The following is a 17,859-nucleotide window of genomic DNA, read 5'->3' as shown; positions in this document are numbered from 1 at the left end:
CGTTGCGAAAATTGAAATTGATGCACGCAATTGGCTCAAGTAGTATGCGAGACAAGTGTTAAGTGATTGCAACGAAGACAATTGTACCAATCTGTTCAATGCTACGCTCGAATAATTAAAAACAAACTTCGTATATATCATATTATTAAGCGCCAAGAGTTGTCCTTACTTGATTATTATTATTAACTAGCTGTCGCCCGCGATTCAGTCCGCGCGGAAATAAAAAAAAACATAATAAATAGCATACGTTTACTGTTAGCCACGCCAAATTCCAGCAAGATCTGTTAAGCCGTTTCGGATATACCTTCAAATAGTCTGCTTTGCTGTATGCCTTCTGCCACGTTCCGCGAAATGCACCTGAATAAATTCTTAAAAATCTTAAAAGATTATATCTTACAGTGAGTTTCTGAATCTACAATATCCGCTTAAAATATATTGTTATATCTATTTTGTCAAATGATAGAGATGACGATATGTTTAAGACATTTTGGTATCAGAACACCACGCTTAATACTGTTACTAAATGTTCCACATGCATTATTCTGATTCGAATAATTCAATTAAAATTCCAAAATCAAAATCCGTTCTCACGAAACGAATTCCGAAATAAAAAAATACTTTCTAATGAAATTTTACGAAAGCGTTAGAGTGTGTCGATGTCAGTTGCTTTAATCTCACATCAAAGGACGCGCTTACACGTTCACCAAATCCCTGGGTTATTTACATAAAGGTATACACGAGGTCAGAACAGTTACACAGAGCAGTAGGATAATGCAGTACTGCTACTAGTTCAACGCAACGAGCGATGTCTCTTTAGAGCGTCTCCACTGCAGAAATATCGTGTAACGACACGTGATATGACGGTCTGCATCGCGAAATGTTTGACGTTTGTTTATTTACGGCGGTTTTTTAACGCCGCGTTTAAACTGCGTGTGCAGCTCTCGAGCGTCGTACGATTGAAATCATGTTCCGTTTGATCAGCGCTCAAAATGCACTGTGCGATAAAAAAGCATCACATTTTAGAAGCACTGTCGTATTAGCATTTATTATATTTGATAAGATTTTACAACGCGCGTTAAAAAAACGTCTGTGCGTATCGTGACGTTTAATGTCGCATGACACTCAGCGGAGATCTACGTCAGTGTGTTCAAACAATGGTAGTACTGTATTATCTTTTTCCTCTGTCTCTTCTGTCACCGCGTGAGCCTAGCTTAACGCCCCACTGTTTACGGCTTTGTATAATTCATTATTCCCTTTAAACGGAAATATAGCTTAATGTGTACGTAATACGGGTCAGTATTCCGGATCAGTAATTGCAGTGTTTATTGGTGAATCTAGTCTCACCTGTACAATGAATCTTATATCTTTATACCACGAACTGGTTGAAATTATTTGAGTAATAAATACTTAAATTAATTATACAGGATGATTTTTTAGATATTCATATTTGAAACAGGATGAATTATACAGGTGATTTTTTTTAGAAATTCATATTTGAAACAGGATGGTTTTAAAGATTGATATTTGAAACAGGATTTATTGATTTAAGTGTACAACGTGTGTTTAAAAAAAATATAAAATTGTTTATATAAAGGCGTTTCCACGGAATTACACGTAAAAAATATAAAATATCCAATCTTTTAACAAGTCTTGTTTATACAGGATGTTTAATATACAAAGTAAAAAAAATATAAGTTAAACGTATCGTAGAAATTTTATTTATGAAATAGTTTAAACAAAAACACAATAATAATAAATATAGTATTTGATAATAAATCTTTTATCGTCTCAAACCGTTAGGAATGTTTATTGTATACAATAAATCTATCGAATGGGAAATAAAAAATGTTACTGTTGCGTGTGAAATAAATGTTAAGATACAATTTCCTATGACAGGAAGATCGTACAACTTCTCGATTGTCGCATATCGATATTTTTTATTTAGAATCGATTTCTCGCATCGCTATCTACGTTTTGCGATCTTATAGTACGTGGTGTGGAATACTAATTTTATATTGAATCCTGTAATCGATTTTTAGTTAATAATCGCAAAGATTACAGACATGTTATAGAACACATTTGTATTATTAAAAGTTAATAGTATTATTTATGTTAAAATGCTAGCTTTTGCCCGCGACATCTTCTACGCGGAATTAAGAAACTTAGTAAGTAGACTTTGCGTTCTTCAAGCTTATACGTCCCCACCGAGGGGCTCGGAGTCCACACTAAATTACGGGTGATTAGGCCATAGTCAACCACGCTGGCCAAATGCGGCTTGTTTGAATTTCTTCTCAGATATGTGCAGGTTGCATCACGATGTTTTCCTTCACCGTAAGAACGTCGGATAAATGTACATATGTAAATCGGAAATCGAAAAAACATTAGTACATGGTGGGATTCGAATCCAAGACCTGCAGATTGCAAGTCAAGTGTTTGACCCCTGAGCCACCGACGCCATATGTTCTAAATCTATGCACAAATTTCATCGAGATCCGCTATAGAGTAAGTAATAACATCCATCCATCATTCTAGCAATTTCTTTTAGTAAGTTGTATAAGTAACGTAAATATTTATTTTGTTCCAGGTATAAGTGCAGAGACAACAAATTAGTGATGTGAACCGATTAAATTATCGATATTAGTTAAACATGTGACAATGACAAAATCGATACCGTCCAGTCTATGACTGGTGTTTGTGTAACACTAGTGATGTACCCATGTCGATAATGAGTGTGCCGCGGTCGCAACTAGTGTTGCTCTTCATGCTACTACAATACAATGTCGATAGTCAACAAGAGGTGCTTATCGAGGAGTCGCGTGAGTATACATTTTTGTGAAGTTTATATTTATTTCTCAAACTAAATGTACACTAAGGGTAGTCCTAATTGGCCTTTATAGTACTGTGTGGAAGTTGGATTTTTATTTATATCGCCTATTTCATTTTATGAACAAATCCTTAAAATTCCGATGTCCATTTCTAATGTATTAGAATTATTAATTGATTTATACTATGTACAGCTATAGTACTAGCCTTCGCCCGCGACTTCATCTGTTCGGAATTTAAAAAAATAATTTCTAACAGTGGTAGAGCCCACTTCAACATCTTCGCACGAATTGGCTCGGCTCGCCCGGTGAAATACCACGACCACACAGAAGACAGGCGTGAAGTGGAAGTAATTCCGCTGTTCGCCTGATGAGTGTGCGCCCGGAGGCCTAATTTAGTCCTCTTTTCCTTCCTACCCTTTTTTGGAGATGTTTTCTTTCTGTACATCCTCTCCTCCGTCGATTAAAGGTAGGCAACGCATATGCAATTGCGTATGTCTATGGGCAACGGTCACATCGCTATTTCAGCGATTTCAGGTGGCTGCTCGCTCGTTTGCCACCTTATGATATTAAAAAAAAACTTAAATAGTGGTCTACGTGGTCTTTCAGACTATGTTCTACCTCTATGCCAAACATCGAGATCTATTCAGCCGTTTTCATTTAAATTTTTTACGCAATTTAAACAATAAAACAAAGTTTTTGTTTGTAACAAAAATTAATGGAATTTCATGGAGATGAAACCGCACGGGATACAGCAAAGAGTGTAAGAACAGGATCTTACTACCATATGTGGGCGGTCGCTGTATCAAAGACCACCTACGAATATGACGTGTCATTTGTCACTTCCATAAATATAAGAAACAAATGACTACTAGGCTTGTTAATGTGTTTTTGATGTAAGAGTTTTGTCATACTTAATGATTAGCTTTTGCCCGCGACTCCGTGCACGCGGAATTAAAAAATAGTAGCCTATGTGTTCTTCCAGACTATGTTCTTCAAGCCGTTCTGTAGATACCTTCTAATAGACTTCGTCTATCCATATAAACATTCGCATTTACAATATTAGTAAGATTAGCGGCTCGATTCGGCTTTGCATGTGTGGATATAGAAATTTAAATCTTATATTATAAATGCGAATGTGTTGATTGATCGATAGATATTTGTTAGAAGTTATCTACAGAACTGCCAATAGACTGGAAGAATACAAAGGCTACTAATTATTTTTTTATTTAAATTCATCGCAGACGAAGTCGTGAGCGACTGATAGCTAATTCAATCTTATTTAACCTGTTAGTCTAAAATAAATTATTGGTATATACACCAACTACAGTCAATCCAGTATTCCGTAGTCTATGCTTAATTATCGTAGCTCTAACGAACGCCATATGGAACACAGACAGATAATTGGCACCGACAATCTCCGCGTTTTGAATGATGAATGAACGGCGCTAAATTGTATTAATTTTCGTCAATCATTGTAACAGTTGAACGCCACACAATTAGTTTGCCATCAAAATATGACAGGCGTTGTTACATGATATATTTCCTCAATGTTATCTTCCTTGAGATGAGAGCGTCCGTGGCTGAGCGGTCAACCACTTGACTTGCAATCTGCAGGTCCTGGGTTCGAATCCCGCAATGTACCAATGTGTTTTTCGATTTACATATGTACATTTATCCGACGTTCTTACGGTGAAGGAAAACATCGTGATGCAACCTGCACATATTTGAGAAGAAAATTCAAAGATATGTGTGAAGTCAACCAAACCGCACTTGGCCAGCGTGGTTGACTATGGCCTAATCACCCTTAACTTACGGTAGGCTACGAGCCACTCGGTGGGGACGTACAGTGAGTTGATGATGACATGATGACACAGAACTTTACTTTTGATAATTTCTTGAAAATGTAAATTCCTTTTGAAGTTAAAAAAAATAATTTTCATTGTTTAATAAGAAAATGTTGACGTAAACTTCAAATCAGTTCAAGTGTTGAGCCAGTTCATTAACGGTCTCACATTTAGAACAAAGGGAAACATCAAATGGACGGGTACTAAGAAACTTTCTTTACTTTCGTATCTACCGTCCGCCCGTCAATCCGGCTGTCATAAAATATAGGCCGCACGTTCCTTAATACGTAAGGATAAAATATATATAGAACTAACTGTCGCCCACGACTCCGTCAGCGCGGGATTAAATAAAAACTATTGGTCGCAGCGTAATGTTATATACCCTAAAACCTTCCTTTATAAATGGACTATCCAACAAAAAAAGAATTTTTCAAATCGGACCAGTAGTTCCTGAGATTAGCGCGTTTAAACAAACAAGCAAACTCTTTCGCTTTATAATATTAGTATAGATTTCTGCGAAAGTCATTGGACAATGAGAGAGTTTGTGTCGTTACATTTATGTCAATGGAAACACATCGTAAGTAATTTTAATTCAGTCACGAATTAAAAACAAAAGAATATTAATGTTTAGTTACTGTTAAGCTAACGTAAACGTTTTTTGTAAAGATTTTTAAAGGATACCCTGTCTTTTACTCTTCTACTAAGAGTATATGGCTATTGTAGCTATTAAATCTATGCTAAGGCACTACTTTAGTGAACCCTTAACACTTACATAAGTATTCATAATAACAAGAGACCAATCTTACTTCTTACTAATATTATAAATGCGAAAGTTTACATGGATGTTTGTTAGAAAGTATCTCTAATTCGGCTAAACAATTCTCGATGAAATTTGGCATGGATGTAGAACATAGTCTGGAAGAGTACATAGGTACTAATTATTTTTTAAATCCGCGCGGCCGAAGTTCTGGGCGACAGCTAGTTCAACATAAAGAACATCTCGTATTTCGTAAATTAATCGTGTAGTTAAACTTTTATTATTGCAAACCAGGAATTTTCGGTTGAGATTAATTAAGAACTTTTCAAAGGGTCGTGTTGTAGTTACGATGTTTTCCCTACTTTTAATGACTTCCATAAACATCCCTTAAAATGGGCTGAGCGATGCTTTTATCTTGTATTCTCGTGTCGTTTGTTTTTGCATGTTTATAACAGTTAAGACTTAAACAACACAACGCCTAAAACCTATTAGGGTAGGTAGATTACGAATTTTAGGGCGGTCCACTCTCGCCTCTTCTCCATCTGTACATCTACTAGCTGTCGCCTGCCACACCGTCCGCGTGGGATTAAAAAATAAACATAATTAGCCTATGTGTTCTTCCAGGCTATGCTCTACATCTATGCCAAATTTCATAAAGATCCGTTGACCAGTTCTTTAGATACGTTTGAACAAACATCCATCGTAGTATTATAGCTTGGGGTTACCTGTACACAAATATCAATTCAAACTTTTGTCATTTTTAGTAAGCTGATATGAAATATTTGTTCCATATAAAGCATATGCCTCTTAGTAAATTATTTACTATGTAATAACATTTAAATTCGTTGAAGCGAATTTCAAGATTTGCTAACGATTTTCCTTGGCTTTATGAATGGTGAGGAATAAGATCGCTTTTGAATCCACTAAAAAATATTGACCTACTTTTAGAAATCGACGTTTAAATTTACCAGAATTTCCTCGAGATGGAGTGAATATATTCTTAAGTTTAAGGTGAAAATCTCAAAATCTCTATAAATGAAATATTATGATTTTAATATATTGTATATGTTGTATCAAAATCTTTAATCCATATGCTTTTTAAACTGATCTTAGAGGGCGATCCATCTAATTTATCAGTGGTAGAGCCCGCTTTAAAATCTTCGCATGAATTGGCCCGGCTCGTCCGGTAAAATACCACGACCACACAGAAGACAGGCGTCAAGTGGAAGCAATTCCGCGTTCCGTCTGATGAGTGTGCATGGAAAGGGAAGATATTTTCTTTCTGTGCATCCTATCCTCCGTCGATTTAAGGTAGGCAACGCATATGCAATAGCGTATGTCAACGGTCACTTCGCTATTTCAGCGACTTTTGAAATAAAAAAATTATTCCCTATTAAATAAATTAAAATCATAAATAAAGTAACAAAATAGGTTTTGGATATTATAAAATAGCTATTCGATTTTATCAGTTTTGTTGAATATGTACTCACAAGATTTGCATTATTACCTAGTTTCGTAGATAAGATTTGATTGAATAATTACTATGTTTGTTCTGTAAATTTTTTAGTGAAGATATCTGATAAAATGACATTTGACTAAGGCATATAATTAAGTATAGTCACAACCCTTCGCGGTGTTTCACTTACAGAAAAACTATCATGTTCCTTGCATAGTGACAAACTCCGCCACGTCATACAAAATAACCAATTAGGTAGCAGTATTGCGCAAACGACGGCATAATAATAAAATGCAATTTGTTCTACATGTATAAAGCTGCATTCTATTGGTTATTATTGCAGCATCGTCGTCTTTCAACAAAATGTTTAAACTGTTGCATTTAAGGTAGAATACCATCAGATTCCCTTATAGTACATATAAAGGTCAATCTATTTGCCAATGCTGACTGAACATTGTACAAACAGCCTTCTGTTTCCATTGTATCTGTAATGCTTCAGTGATTGCTTTGTCCTTTACTGTATTTTATTTAACAACATTCGCTTCCGTTTGAGGCAATATCGACCTATGTAAATATAATATCCTTGCTTAACCGTTCAGAACGTTCACATCAGGAAAACTGAAATGTTTCTCAATTTAAAAATGTACTATATGTTCAAAGTACTTTAAATATCTTTCTTAGTATATAATACGTAAAATATTGTTACGATCAAATCTAATAATCAGTAATGTATTTTAATTAATTCGATAGAGAGATTACTGAATCTGAATCTGGTGGACGAAAACTGGTGTGTTTACCCTACGAATGGGATAAGTACAGCATGATGATGGTAATAATGAGAAGCACAAGTAATAATGCAAGTTAAATGGTTCTACCTTAACATCTTAATGTCTACTATTTTGTACGAAAGAATTAAAAGACTCCTGTTCATACAGAGACTAAGATAACTCTACTATTTCTTGTCATCATTTCCTTATAAGAGAAGGTTGGGAAGGAAAAGAAGACTAAAATTAGACCAACGACACTACATTTATCAGACTGTACGCAGAATTGTTTCCACTTGACGCGTGTCTTCTGTGTGGTCGTGGTTATGCAACGGGCGATCCGACCAATTCGTGCAACAGATGTGCTGGCGTCTACCGTTGTTATAATTCCATTACATTTGAAGTTTTATGATTACGGTGAAGAAAAACATTGTGATGTACAATGCGAAGAAATTCAAAGATATGTGTGAAGTCAACCCTGGGACAGTGTGGTTGACTATGGCCTAGTCACCCCTTAGGGTAGGCTCCGAGCCCCTCTGTGGGAAGGTATAGTGAGATAATGATGATTATTTTTTCTACAGTGGAAGTGGAATCACTACACGCGCCAACAGGCGGTGCAGTTGAGTTGCCTTGCGACGTACAACCGACCCAGCCAGAAGATAGAGTCGGCTTAGTCATCTGGTACAAGCAGGGACACGAATCACCTATTTACTCGTAAGTAACACTTATATACTAGCAATATAATACATAAAACAATATTAAAAATAATGTAGCATTAAAATGGTGAAAGAATTTTTGTAATCAGTTAAGTAATTTTTGAGTTTATTAATTTGAAATTACATTAACTAGCTATTGCCCGCGACTGCGTTCATGTCGAATTAAAAAAAAAATTGTACCCTATGTTTCAGCGAGATCCGTTGAGCAGTTTTGTAGACACCTTCTAACAAACATCCATACATCTATCCAAACTTTAAGTTAGTCAATTTTTTTTTGTTGATATTAAAAATTTTGAGAACGCAATACAAACATAAGATTGATTTTATATAAATAATTTCATATTAACATGTTTTGTTACGAAATGTTTTTTGTTTCGTACAAAACTTTCTGACATATTTTATACATAAACATACGTTATGTTAAGGTATATTAAATGAAGATATAAAGATATACACATATTTTTAGCATAATATGAAAAGAGCAGTCATAAAAAATACCACACAATTTTCATATTACATTTTCCCTGAAGCGAGTTAGCCTTGAAAGTTGCACAATGGAAAATGTTACCAGCTTAAAATATTATACTAGTTTTTCCGTTATAAGGAACTTTGCACGTGAGTTGGCGCTTAAGCGTAGCTTAGTGCTTACAAGTTAGGTTTAAGCTGCGTTGAAATGGATTATTTCGCTTAACTGTTAGCTTAATGGGTAAGGAGTCTGTTACTTTAACTTTTGATGCTCAGCTTTTACTTAGTATGACTGGAGAACTATGACATGCAGAGTCTATTTAAGCATACGTACTTCGGTTGTACGTTTAACCGAAGTATGTATGCTTAAATTTTAATATTATAAATGCGAATGTTTGTTAGAAGGTATCTTCAGAATGGCTGCATAGATCTCTCTGTAATTTGGTATAGAACACTGCCTGAAAGAAAATGTTTATTTTATTCCTAGCTTAAGCTTTTGCCAGCGACTTTGTTCGCGCGGAGTAATAAAAATGATTATGATGAGCAATAAAAACAAACAGCAAGATCTGTTTAGCTATTAAGGAGATACTTTCTAACAAACATCCATCCATCCAAACATTCGCATTTATAATTGTATTAAAGGAAATCATCCTTATTTTTCTAAGAGAATAAGAGTGTTAACAATATGTTTTATATTAGTATTTGGACGGTGGAAACTAGCAGTAATTTGTTACAGATTGGACACACGAGAAGGTGTGACGTCACACTGGTCGGATCCCGCCATCTTGGGCACTAGAGCCACATTCAGAACTAACACCACTCCTGCAGTCCTCATACTTACGAGGTTAAGGTATGTAAATAAAAGCTATAAAAATGCTCATTTATCTAATAGGAATAAAAGATATTCCATTCCAAGTCATCCAAGGCAAAGAGTTACCTAGCTTTTACCCACGATATACTTCACGCGGAATAAAAAAAAATAATTAGTAGCCTATGTGTTCTTCCAGACTATGTTCTATATCAATGTCAAATTTAATCGTGATCCCTTCCGACGTCCACCCAAATATTTGCATTTTTAATATTAGTAAGATGTACCGTTTATCTAAAATATGTCTATAGAAATATAATTTTCAAGGCCAAAGTATTTTATACACACATATAATGTAATTAATTTCATGTAATTTGATTTAATAAAATACTAAAAATATTTGTAAATTAAAATGTACATCGCGACTGTCATATAAATATTAATTTTTAGGTTAGTTTTTATCTACGTCGACGGGCGGTCATTACTTCTATTACATTGAATACTGGCAACTCCGTGGGGTATGTTAAAACCCTTGTTTCACTAGTGCGACAAACCATTCCACTGTTATATTTACGATTTTTATTTCTCTGTTCGTAAAAGGGGGAAATGGCTGCATCAGTGCACACAAGTTCGTGATTCTTTCTTGACTGTACATAAATTACAGCCAACATCATGTTTACAAAGTGTCAAAGTATAATACGACAAATTACAAACTGGAGACGTTCAAGGTTTGCCATTGACCGTGAAGGAAAAAATCGTGATGCAACCTGCACAAAGATACATGTGAAGTCAACCCGGACTGTGCCAGCGTCGTTAACTATGGCCTAATCACCCCTAACTTAGGGTAGACTTCGAGCTCCTCAGTGGGGACGTATAGTGAGCTGATGATGTTTCCATTTTCACTTGTCTGTCGACTTATACAAAGAGTTGTTTAGTGGCTTAGTGGAAATAGGGTGTTAAGCTCGTTAATTAGTACTAGCTGGTCGCTTCGAAGAATTTCCTCGCTTCATCAACTAATTAAACATGGCCGTTGTAACGTCAATCTCAGATATCGTTAGTTAAAGTACCTTTATAAAGATTAACAACATCTATAAACATTAAAGTTAACGTACCCACATATTTATTACTGTAACTGCAGATGACGTCGTAATTTTTGATTAAAATAGCTGTCTAATGCGACACCGTCCCCGCGTGATTAAAAAAAATCGAATTTTGCTCACTTTTTAAACCTGCCATTGACTGGACCATTTCAAGACCAAGATAAGATAAATCTGTTCAGCCGTTCTCGAGTTTTAGCGAGACTAACGAGTAGCAATTGATTTTTATATATGTTTTATTATGAACTAAAATAGGCAACGCATCAGTATCTTCAAACCTTAAAGTTCCCTATGTCTATTTGGGAGTCGTCCCTTTGTTATTTTAACGATTTTAGTTGGCCTCTCATTTGCCACGTTTTTTTATAAAAAAATCTATACAAAATTACTTAGGTAAAAGAATTCTGACATTGGTCGAAAGATGAAATTCTTCCGAATGTTGTAGTAAGCAATATTTTTCTTTTGTTTTTTTCTGCAGAGCTGAAGACAGCGGTCAATACAGATGTCGTGTGGACTTCATCAAATCACAAACAAAGAACACAAGACTCAACTTAACAGTACTTAGTAGGTATTTTGAGTTACCTCACTTTCTATAATACAATTAAGACCACAATTAGACTTCTAAAAAGTTGTTCTCTTTTAAAATTCTTCAGAATAAGTCTTTAGGAAATTATTGTAAAATTTTAATGAACGAACACGAGGCGTAATGCTAAATGATCTGAAGCCGCATAGCTGAATTTAAAGCAAAAAATCCCTTGGAAATATATATACAGTCGCACCTGGATAAGCAAGAGCTCAAGAACCACGATATTTTTCTTACTAAAAGTCGTTTCTCTTCAACTTCAATTTGTCACTTAATTAAGGTTTTTATAGCTTCTTCAGTTCTCTTTTATCATGGTTTGACTGTATGTTTTAAGTGCCATTTACTATAACTATTATGTTTATTTAATGTTACTTTTGTTCATAGTACCACCAGACAGGTTGCTGATAATAAATCAAGATGGTAAGGAAGTGGACGGCGGTGTCCTTGGTCCTTATGACGAGGATACGACAATCAACCTTACATGCATCGCTGTTGGTGGTAAGTCAAACATTCATCATAAGGTAGGGTAGGTGCGACAGGTTTCGTCCTCATAATAACGAATATCAAAACTTAATAGGGCGCCTTAATCCCCTTTATTATATGAACATGAGCGCAAAGAAATAACTTACATATATATTTTTTTCAATATGGTCACGTTTTCAGTACCCAATTTTAGATATGCGCATTCATTTTAACCCTTTTTCGTAAAGGTCGTCCAACCGCTCGTGTGTCGTGGTGGAAATCTCACGCTTTGCTCGACAATTCTGAAGGCAAAGCTAAAGTGTCCCTCAACCTTCACAGATCTGACTACGGCACTGAAGTAACATGTCAGGTAATGCTGTACCAAAAAGAGACTAACTTAAAAAATAATAAAACAAACTTCTGTTGACTGATTACTCGTATATTTTCCTATATAAAGCCTTTATTACTCAGGGACAGTTCTAATTGCAAAAGAAGTATTAAAATAGTTCCAGTAGTTTTTGAGTTAATTATTTACAAAAATAAAAATCCTCGTTACAACATTGTTTTACACTCAGTAGTTTATTAGTAATATAAAGATAAATAACCTTACCGAAATTTCTAGTTATTATTATTGGTAACAGGCCGTGACTGACCCCTCAATAACTCCATTGTCTCGGACGCTGTCCGTCGATATGAACTGTAAGTATTACCGATAACTTGTTAATTACGTCAGTTTATATTTTGACTAGACTTTATAACTACTGTTGTTGCGTGGTTAAATTAATAGTTTATAAAATGACTTTTTAGTTCTGTTTTATTTGTGAAAGTAAAGTAAAAATATGTATATTAAAAGAGAATTTAAAATATTTACATGTAAAAGTATTTGTCCAGTCCATTTGTGAATAATTCAGGGCGCCCTAGAAAATACCGCAGCGTCGCTTTTATGATAAATACAGGTCAGTTGCTGGGAATTAGGATTTTTACTTCATAGATATGTTTTTCTTAAAAATTCATATTTATGACCCTGTTTAATTCATTAGGGTACATGGTATAGATATGGTCATGTCTCGTAATTATTATTTTTAACACTTTATTTAATCCTGATGCTATAAAGCTTTTAAATATTACTTTAATACTACGGCTTATTGTTTTAAAGACCATTATTGAATAAATAAAAACGTCTACATTCATTAATCCGATGTCAGCGATGAATAATTTCGCCAGATTAATACGTGAGTGCCGTTTTTACTTTACTGTGATACTTCTCTGTCAAGTACGTCCGCTGTGGGTGCGCATACAAGGCGGACAGCGACCCCTGGTGGCGGGTCGCAGCACATCTCTCACCTGCCAGGTAGTGGGGGCCCGGCCCGCACCCACCGTCTCCTGGTGGAAGGGAGCCAACAAAATGAATTCTGTCACACAAACGGTTAGTATTTACTAATAACCGTTGGATTTCACTGTCGCAATAGCTGTAAATAAACACAATTTGTTACTTATAAAACCTAAGAGATTTTACTTTGTTCTATGACACCTCACTTTGGAATACAGGCGGTTACAATGGACCTTAATATATATAAATATAATTACATACGTAAGACAAACATTCTCCTAAGTCTGTAGGGTACAAACAATAAAATATGACTGTTTCTGTACATTTTTCTCCAGTTAGATTTTCAATCAATTGATCTAGCAAATAATTAGTACCTAAACTAATATTGTATCTTAACAATCAAAAGAATTCGCTACGAAAACAGCCAGGTAAGTAATTAAGAAAATGTCGAATTAATTAAATAGCAATTAACAAGCAGTACGCAACGAAAGCGTTATATACGAATATCAATTATAAAGACCCCTCCATATTAATTACATCTTTAACGTACTTAATATCCGACCTCCGTGGAACCTTTAGACTAAATTTAGGGGAAGCAATTTACAATATTAATAATGTTTCCAAAATAAATTACCTCGATGCTTAAAAACATTCTGTCGGCTTTTTGTGTACATCAATTATTTTCTTTGATTGAAAATAAATGTCATTACATTCTTGTAAATATACACCTAAATAAAAACAACACAATTAGGGTAATCGCTATGGTTATTACCCGCTAAGTCTATTGAGATTTCTAAAGCTTTAAGGACGGTAACGTTTTGCGAATCCTTTGGTGTTGCGGATGTAAATGGGCGTCCGTAACCTTTTTTTTGGTTTATTCGACACATTTTTTGCAAAGGAATCATTTTTGTTTTTACTCACCTATAAAGGTTCATGACATGATGTTATATATTTTATAAAGCTAAGGAGTAAACTTTTAAATGTAACAATATTTGATTTATAAATATTTTTGTATACAATCGTTACACGATTGACAAATAGATTATGTTTAGTGCAAGGGGTTTAGACAAAGTGTATTCGCTTCGAAGCGATTCCATAACGAACTTCAGAAATGTATAGAATTGACAGTAACTTTCGATAAGTCACGTGATTGTGATTGAAGTTCGCTATGGAATCGCATCGAAGCGAACATACTTTGTCTAACCCCGCAGGAATTTAGTTACGTGATGTGTACATTTTACTGATGTGGTGTTTTAATTGGAAGTTTGAGGTTTCTTTTTTGATTTTGTGTTTATTTGAATCGTAACTTACACCTTTTAATTAAATGTTAAGTTATTCTTCTTCGTAGACGACACTGGACGGCAACATAACGAGTAGCGTGTTGACATTCGTGCCCAGCGTTGAAGACAGTGGCAGAGCGCTGTCGTGCAGAGTGGTGCAGCCGACTTTAGTGCATTCCACAAGAGAAGACGGCTGGAAACTGGAGATACAGTGTAAATTAATTTTGTTTACAACTAGCTGTCGCCCGCGATTGTCCGCGCGTAATAAAAAATAACTAGTAGCCTATGTCTTCTTCCAGATTATGTTCAACAACCCAGCTAAATTTCATCAAGATACGTTGAGCCCTTCCGGAGATACCTTTAAACAATCATCTAAACATTCGCATTTAAACATTAGTAAGATAAATAATCTATAAATTTACTACAATCATACCTAATGTTAGGTGGTCCAAAATGGTGTGCAGTACCCTAATGAAGCCATATTCACCCTATTCATCAAGGCGTTAAAGACCCTAGTATACGCAGGCATTTCCTTATTTTCTGTCTAGATCTTATTATTATAATTCCATTTAAAACGTAGCACATACTTTTCGTAGGACTAAAAAAGGGTTTCGTTTTTCCTTTCGAAGTCACCTTAAAAAAGATTTTTTCTTATATCACTTTGTTACCTATGTTAAGATATAAAGTACATAGTAATTAATTGAGATATTATTTTCAGATTTACCAGCAGTAAAACTAAGTGTGGGAGCTAACATCAACGCTGAGAAGGTGGTGGAAGGATCTGATGTGTATTTAGATTGCAGAGTGAGAGCCAATCCTTGGCATAGTCATGTTTCCTTCACACATGATGTAAGTTACGACTTTGAGTCATAGAAAACCCAATCTAACAGTTTTTTAATATCCTATTTTACTTTTTTACTTATTACTTTTGACTTTTAGCTTTGTTATAAAATATATCGGAAAGGAAAATCAAATTGTAGTCTAAAATTTAATTTATTTATGAAACTAGTTGTCGCCCGCGATTGTCCGCGCAGAGTAAAAAACATAATTATTAGCTTATGTGTTCTTCCAGATTTTCTACATCTTTGCCAAATTTCATCAAGATCAGTTGAGCCGTTCTAGATTCTTCTTCTTCTTCAAACACCTGTCCATCCATCCATCCACATCACATTTATATAAATATTCGCATTTATAATATTAATAAGTAATGAAAAGCAGCTCTTCAAGGCATAAATTCGAAAAATTAACAAATCAAAAGTATCCAATGTCCGTCTCCTGGCTCTCAGCTACCTTCTCACCAATTTTCAGCTATATCGGTAAAGCCGTTCTTGAGTTATAAATAGTGTAACTAACACGACTTTCTTTTATATATATATAAATAGATTTAATTATATTTATCAGAATTATTGGTATACAATTCTAGATATTTTCTTGACTAGTCATAATCGTCTTAACCAGGGTGTTCCAGTGAAGCCAGGAGTTGGAGTTCTGTTAGCAAACCAGAGTTTAGTACTACAACACGTGTCTCGTGCTGCTGCCGGAGCGTACGTCTGCTCAGCCAGGAATGTGCTGGGAGATGGACACAGTCAGCCATTGATGCTGGATGTCAAATGTAAGTACATCTATAAATGGACCGGCTATAGGACATAATAATTTGTGCCTATTGATTATCATTTTGTCATAGTGGCAGTTATAGTATAGATAGAATTAACTGTCACGTAACATCAGGCGGTTATATTGGAACGAAACAATTCATTCCAAGCTATATCCATTTATTTTTGACTATTGACCAATCATAGACAATGATAGTAGGTAGGTAAGGAAGGATAAGGATAGGTAAGGAAGGATAAGGATAGGTAAGAAAGGATAAGGATAGTTAAGGAAGGATAAGGATAGTTAAGGAAGGATAGGGGTAGGTAAGAAAGGATAAGTATAGGTAAGAAAGGATAAGGATAGGTAAGGAAGGATAAGGATAGGTAAGGAAGGATAAGGATAGGTAAGAAAGGATAAGGATAGTTAAGGAAGGATAAGGATAGGTAAGGAAGGATAAGGATAGGTAAGGAAGGATAAGGATAGGTAAGAAAGGATAAGGATAGTTAAGGAAGGATAGGGGTAGGTAAGAAAGGATAAGTATAGGTAAGAAAGGATAAGGATAGGTAAGAAAGGATAAGGATAGTTAAGGAAGGATAAGGATAGGTAAGGAAGGATGAGGATAGGTAAGAAAGGATAAGGATAGGTAAGGAAGGATAAGGATAGGTAAGAAAGGATAAGGATAGTTAAGGAAGGATAAGGATAGGTAAGGAAGGATGAGGATAGGTAAGAAAGGATAAGGATAGGTAAGGAAGGATAAGGATAGGTAAGGAAGGATAAGGATAGTTAAGGAAGGATAGGGGTAGGTAAGAAAGGATAAGTATAGGTAAGAAAGGATAAGGATAGGTAAGGATGTATAAGGTAGGTAAAGAAGGATAAGAATAGGTAAGAAAGGATAAGTATAGTTAAGGAAGGATAAGGGTAGGTAAGGAAGGATAAGGATAGGTAAGGAAGAAGTCAATTAGTTCGAGTACTTAATGAGAAACAGTGGTAGGGGAAGTATTGGTTCGAGTATATATTATATTGAAAATTAAAAAAAATGTTCACTCAAGTCGCAAAAATGGTGAAAATCAAATAGGAACAAAATACAACGTCTTATAGCCAGTCCATTTATAGAGTTCAGTAAATTATTCATATACATACATTTTTTTAACTTTTGTTCTTTTCACTTGTTAATTTATGAAGACAAGAAAAAAACAATTAAAAAGGAAATAAAAATGATTCATTAAACTTAGAGCTGGTTGTTATACATTCATCGTAATATTTCTTCATTTATAATTTATTCATTGTCGGTTTTTTACATAACGCGGCATAGTATTATAATTTTTTAATCTACATGCTAATTTTAAACTTAATTTTCGCTTTAAATATACTCAAGTTCATACATAAATTGTTAATTTTTGAGGTTATAATACACCTTTGTAACCTAAGAATTTACACATTCTAATCATCTGTATAAAAACATATTTCATCCCTAATATTAACTTTAAAAAAAACATAAAAAAAGTTTCTTTGTAAAGATATTTAGAGAGTAAAATAATAAACCAATATATAAGAAAACTATTGGGTTTTTAAAACCCCTTATAATATTTAATATATGACTTCTATTAAATCCCCTTTCAATAAACTAGACGTAAATTGTAGAAAATCTATATCATAGTAAATAGACCCCCTAACAATTTCTCTACTAAAATTACATTTATTCTTTAACTTATGCATCCTTTATTTCATTTCCTAATGTACTATAGGCCTTATGGGGTTGTGGTTACTTTTGGGGTCAGTATACACTTTGGGGGTCAGTATACACTTTGGGGGTCAGTATACACTTTGGGTGTCAGTATACACTTTGGGTGTCAGTATACACTTTGGGGGTCAGTATACACTT

General features: G+C 34.7%; 1 protein-coding gene across 1 annotated transcript in view; it reads left to right on the top strand.

The window, feature by feature from the left end:
- The window catches only part of LOC106125831 (protein turtle homolog A-like), a 40,956-nt gene that overhangs the window by 15,582 nt on the left and 7,515 nt on the right, over nucleotides 1-17,859 (top strand). Inside the window, exons 2-12 of the mRNA XM_013323224.1 lie at nucleotides 2,585-2,816; nucleotides 8,228-8,360; nucleotides 9,564-9,677; nucleotides 11,208-11,293; nucleotides 11,697-11,810; nucleotides 12,023-12,144; nucleotides 12,416-12,473; nucleotides 13,049-13,200; nucleotides 14,453-14,597; nucleotides 15,103-15,233; nucleotides 15,843-15,996. Coding sequence (XP_013178678.1) covers nucleotides 2,717-2,816; nucleotides 8,228-8,360; nucleotides 9,564-9,677; nucleotides 11,208-11,293; nucleotides 11,697-11,810; nucleotides 12,023-12,144; nucleotides 12,416-12,473; nucleotides 13,049-13,200; nucleotides 14,453-14,597; nucleotides 15,103-15,233; nucleotides 15,843-15,996 — 1,309 coding nt within the window. The 5' untranslated portion in view covers nucleotides 2,585-2,716. The remainder of the gene's footprint in view (nucleotides 1-2,584; nucleotides 2,817-8,227; nucleotides 8,361-9,563; nucleotides 9,678-11,207; nucleotides 11,294-11,696; nucleotides 11,811-12,022; nucleotides 12,145-12,415; nucleotides 12,474-13,048; nucleotides 13,201-14,452; nucleotides 14,598-15,102; nucleotides 15,234-15,842; nucleotides 15,997-17,859) is intronic.

This window comes from Papilio xuthus, unplaced genomic scaffold (assembly GCF_000836235.2).
Source record: "Papilio xuthus unplaced genomic scaffold, Pxut_1.1 DF825783.1, whole genome shotgun sequence".
Taxonomy (NCBI): Eukaryota; Metazoa; Arthropoda; class Insecta; order Lepidoptera; family Papilionidae; genus Papilio; species Papilio xuthus.
Note: the sequence above shows the minus strand (reverse complement) of the source record. Positions and strands in the feature narration are given on the sequence as shown.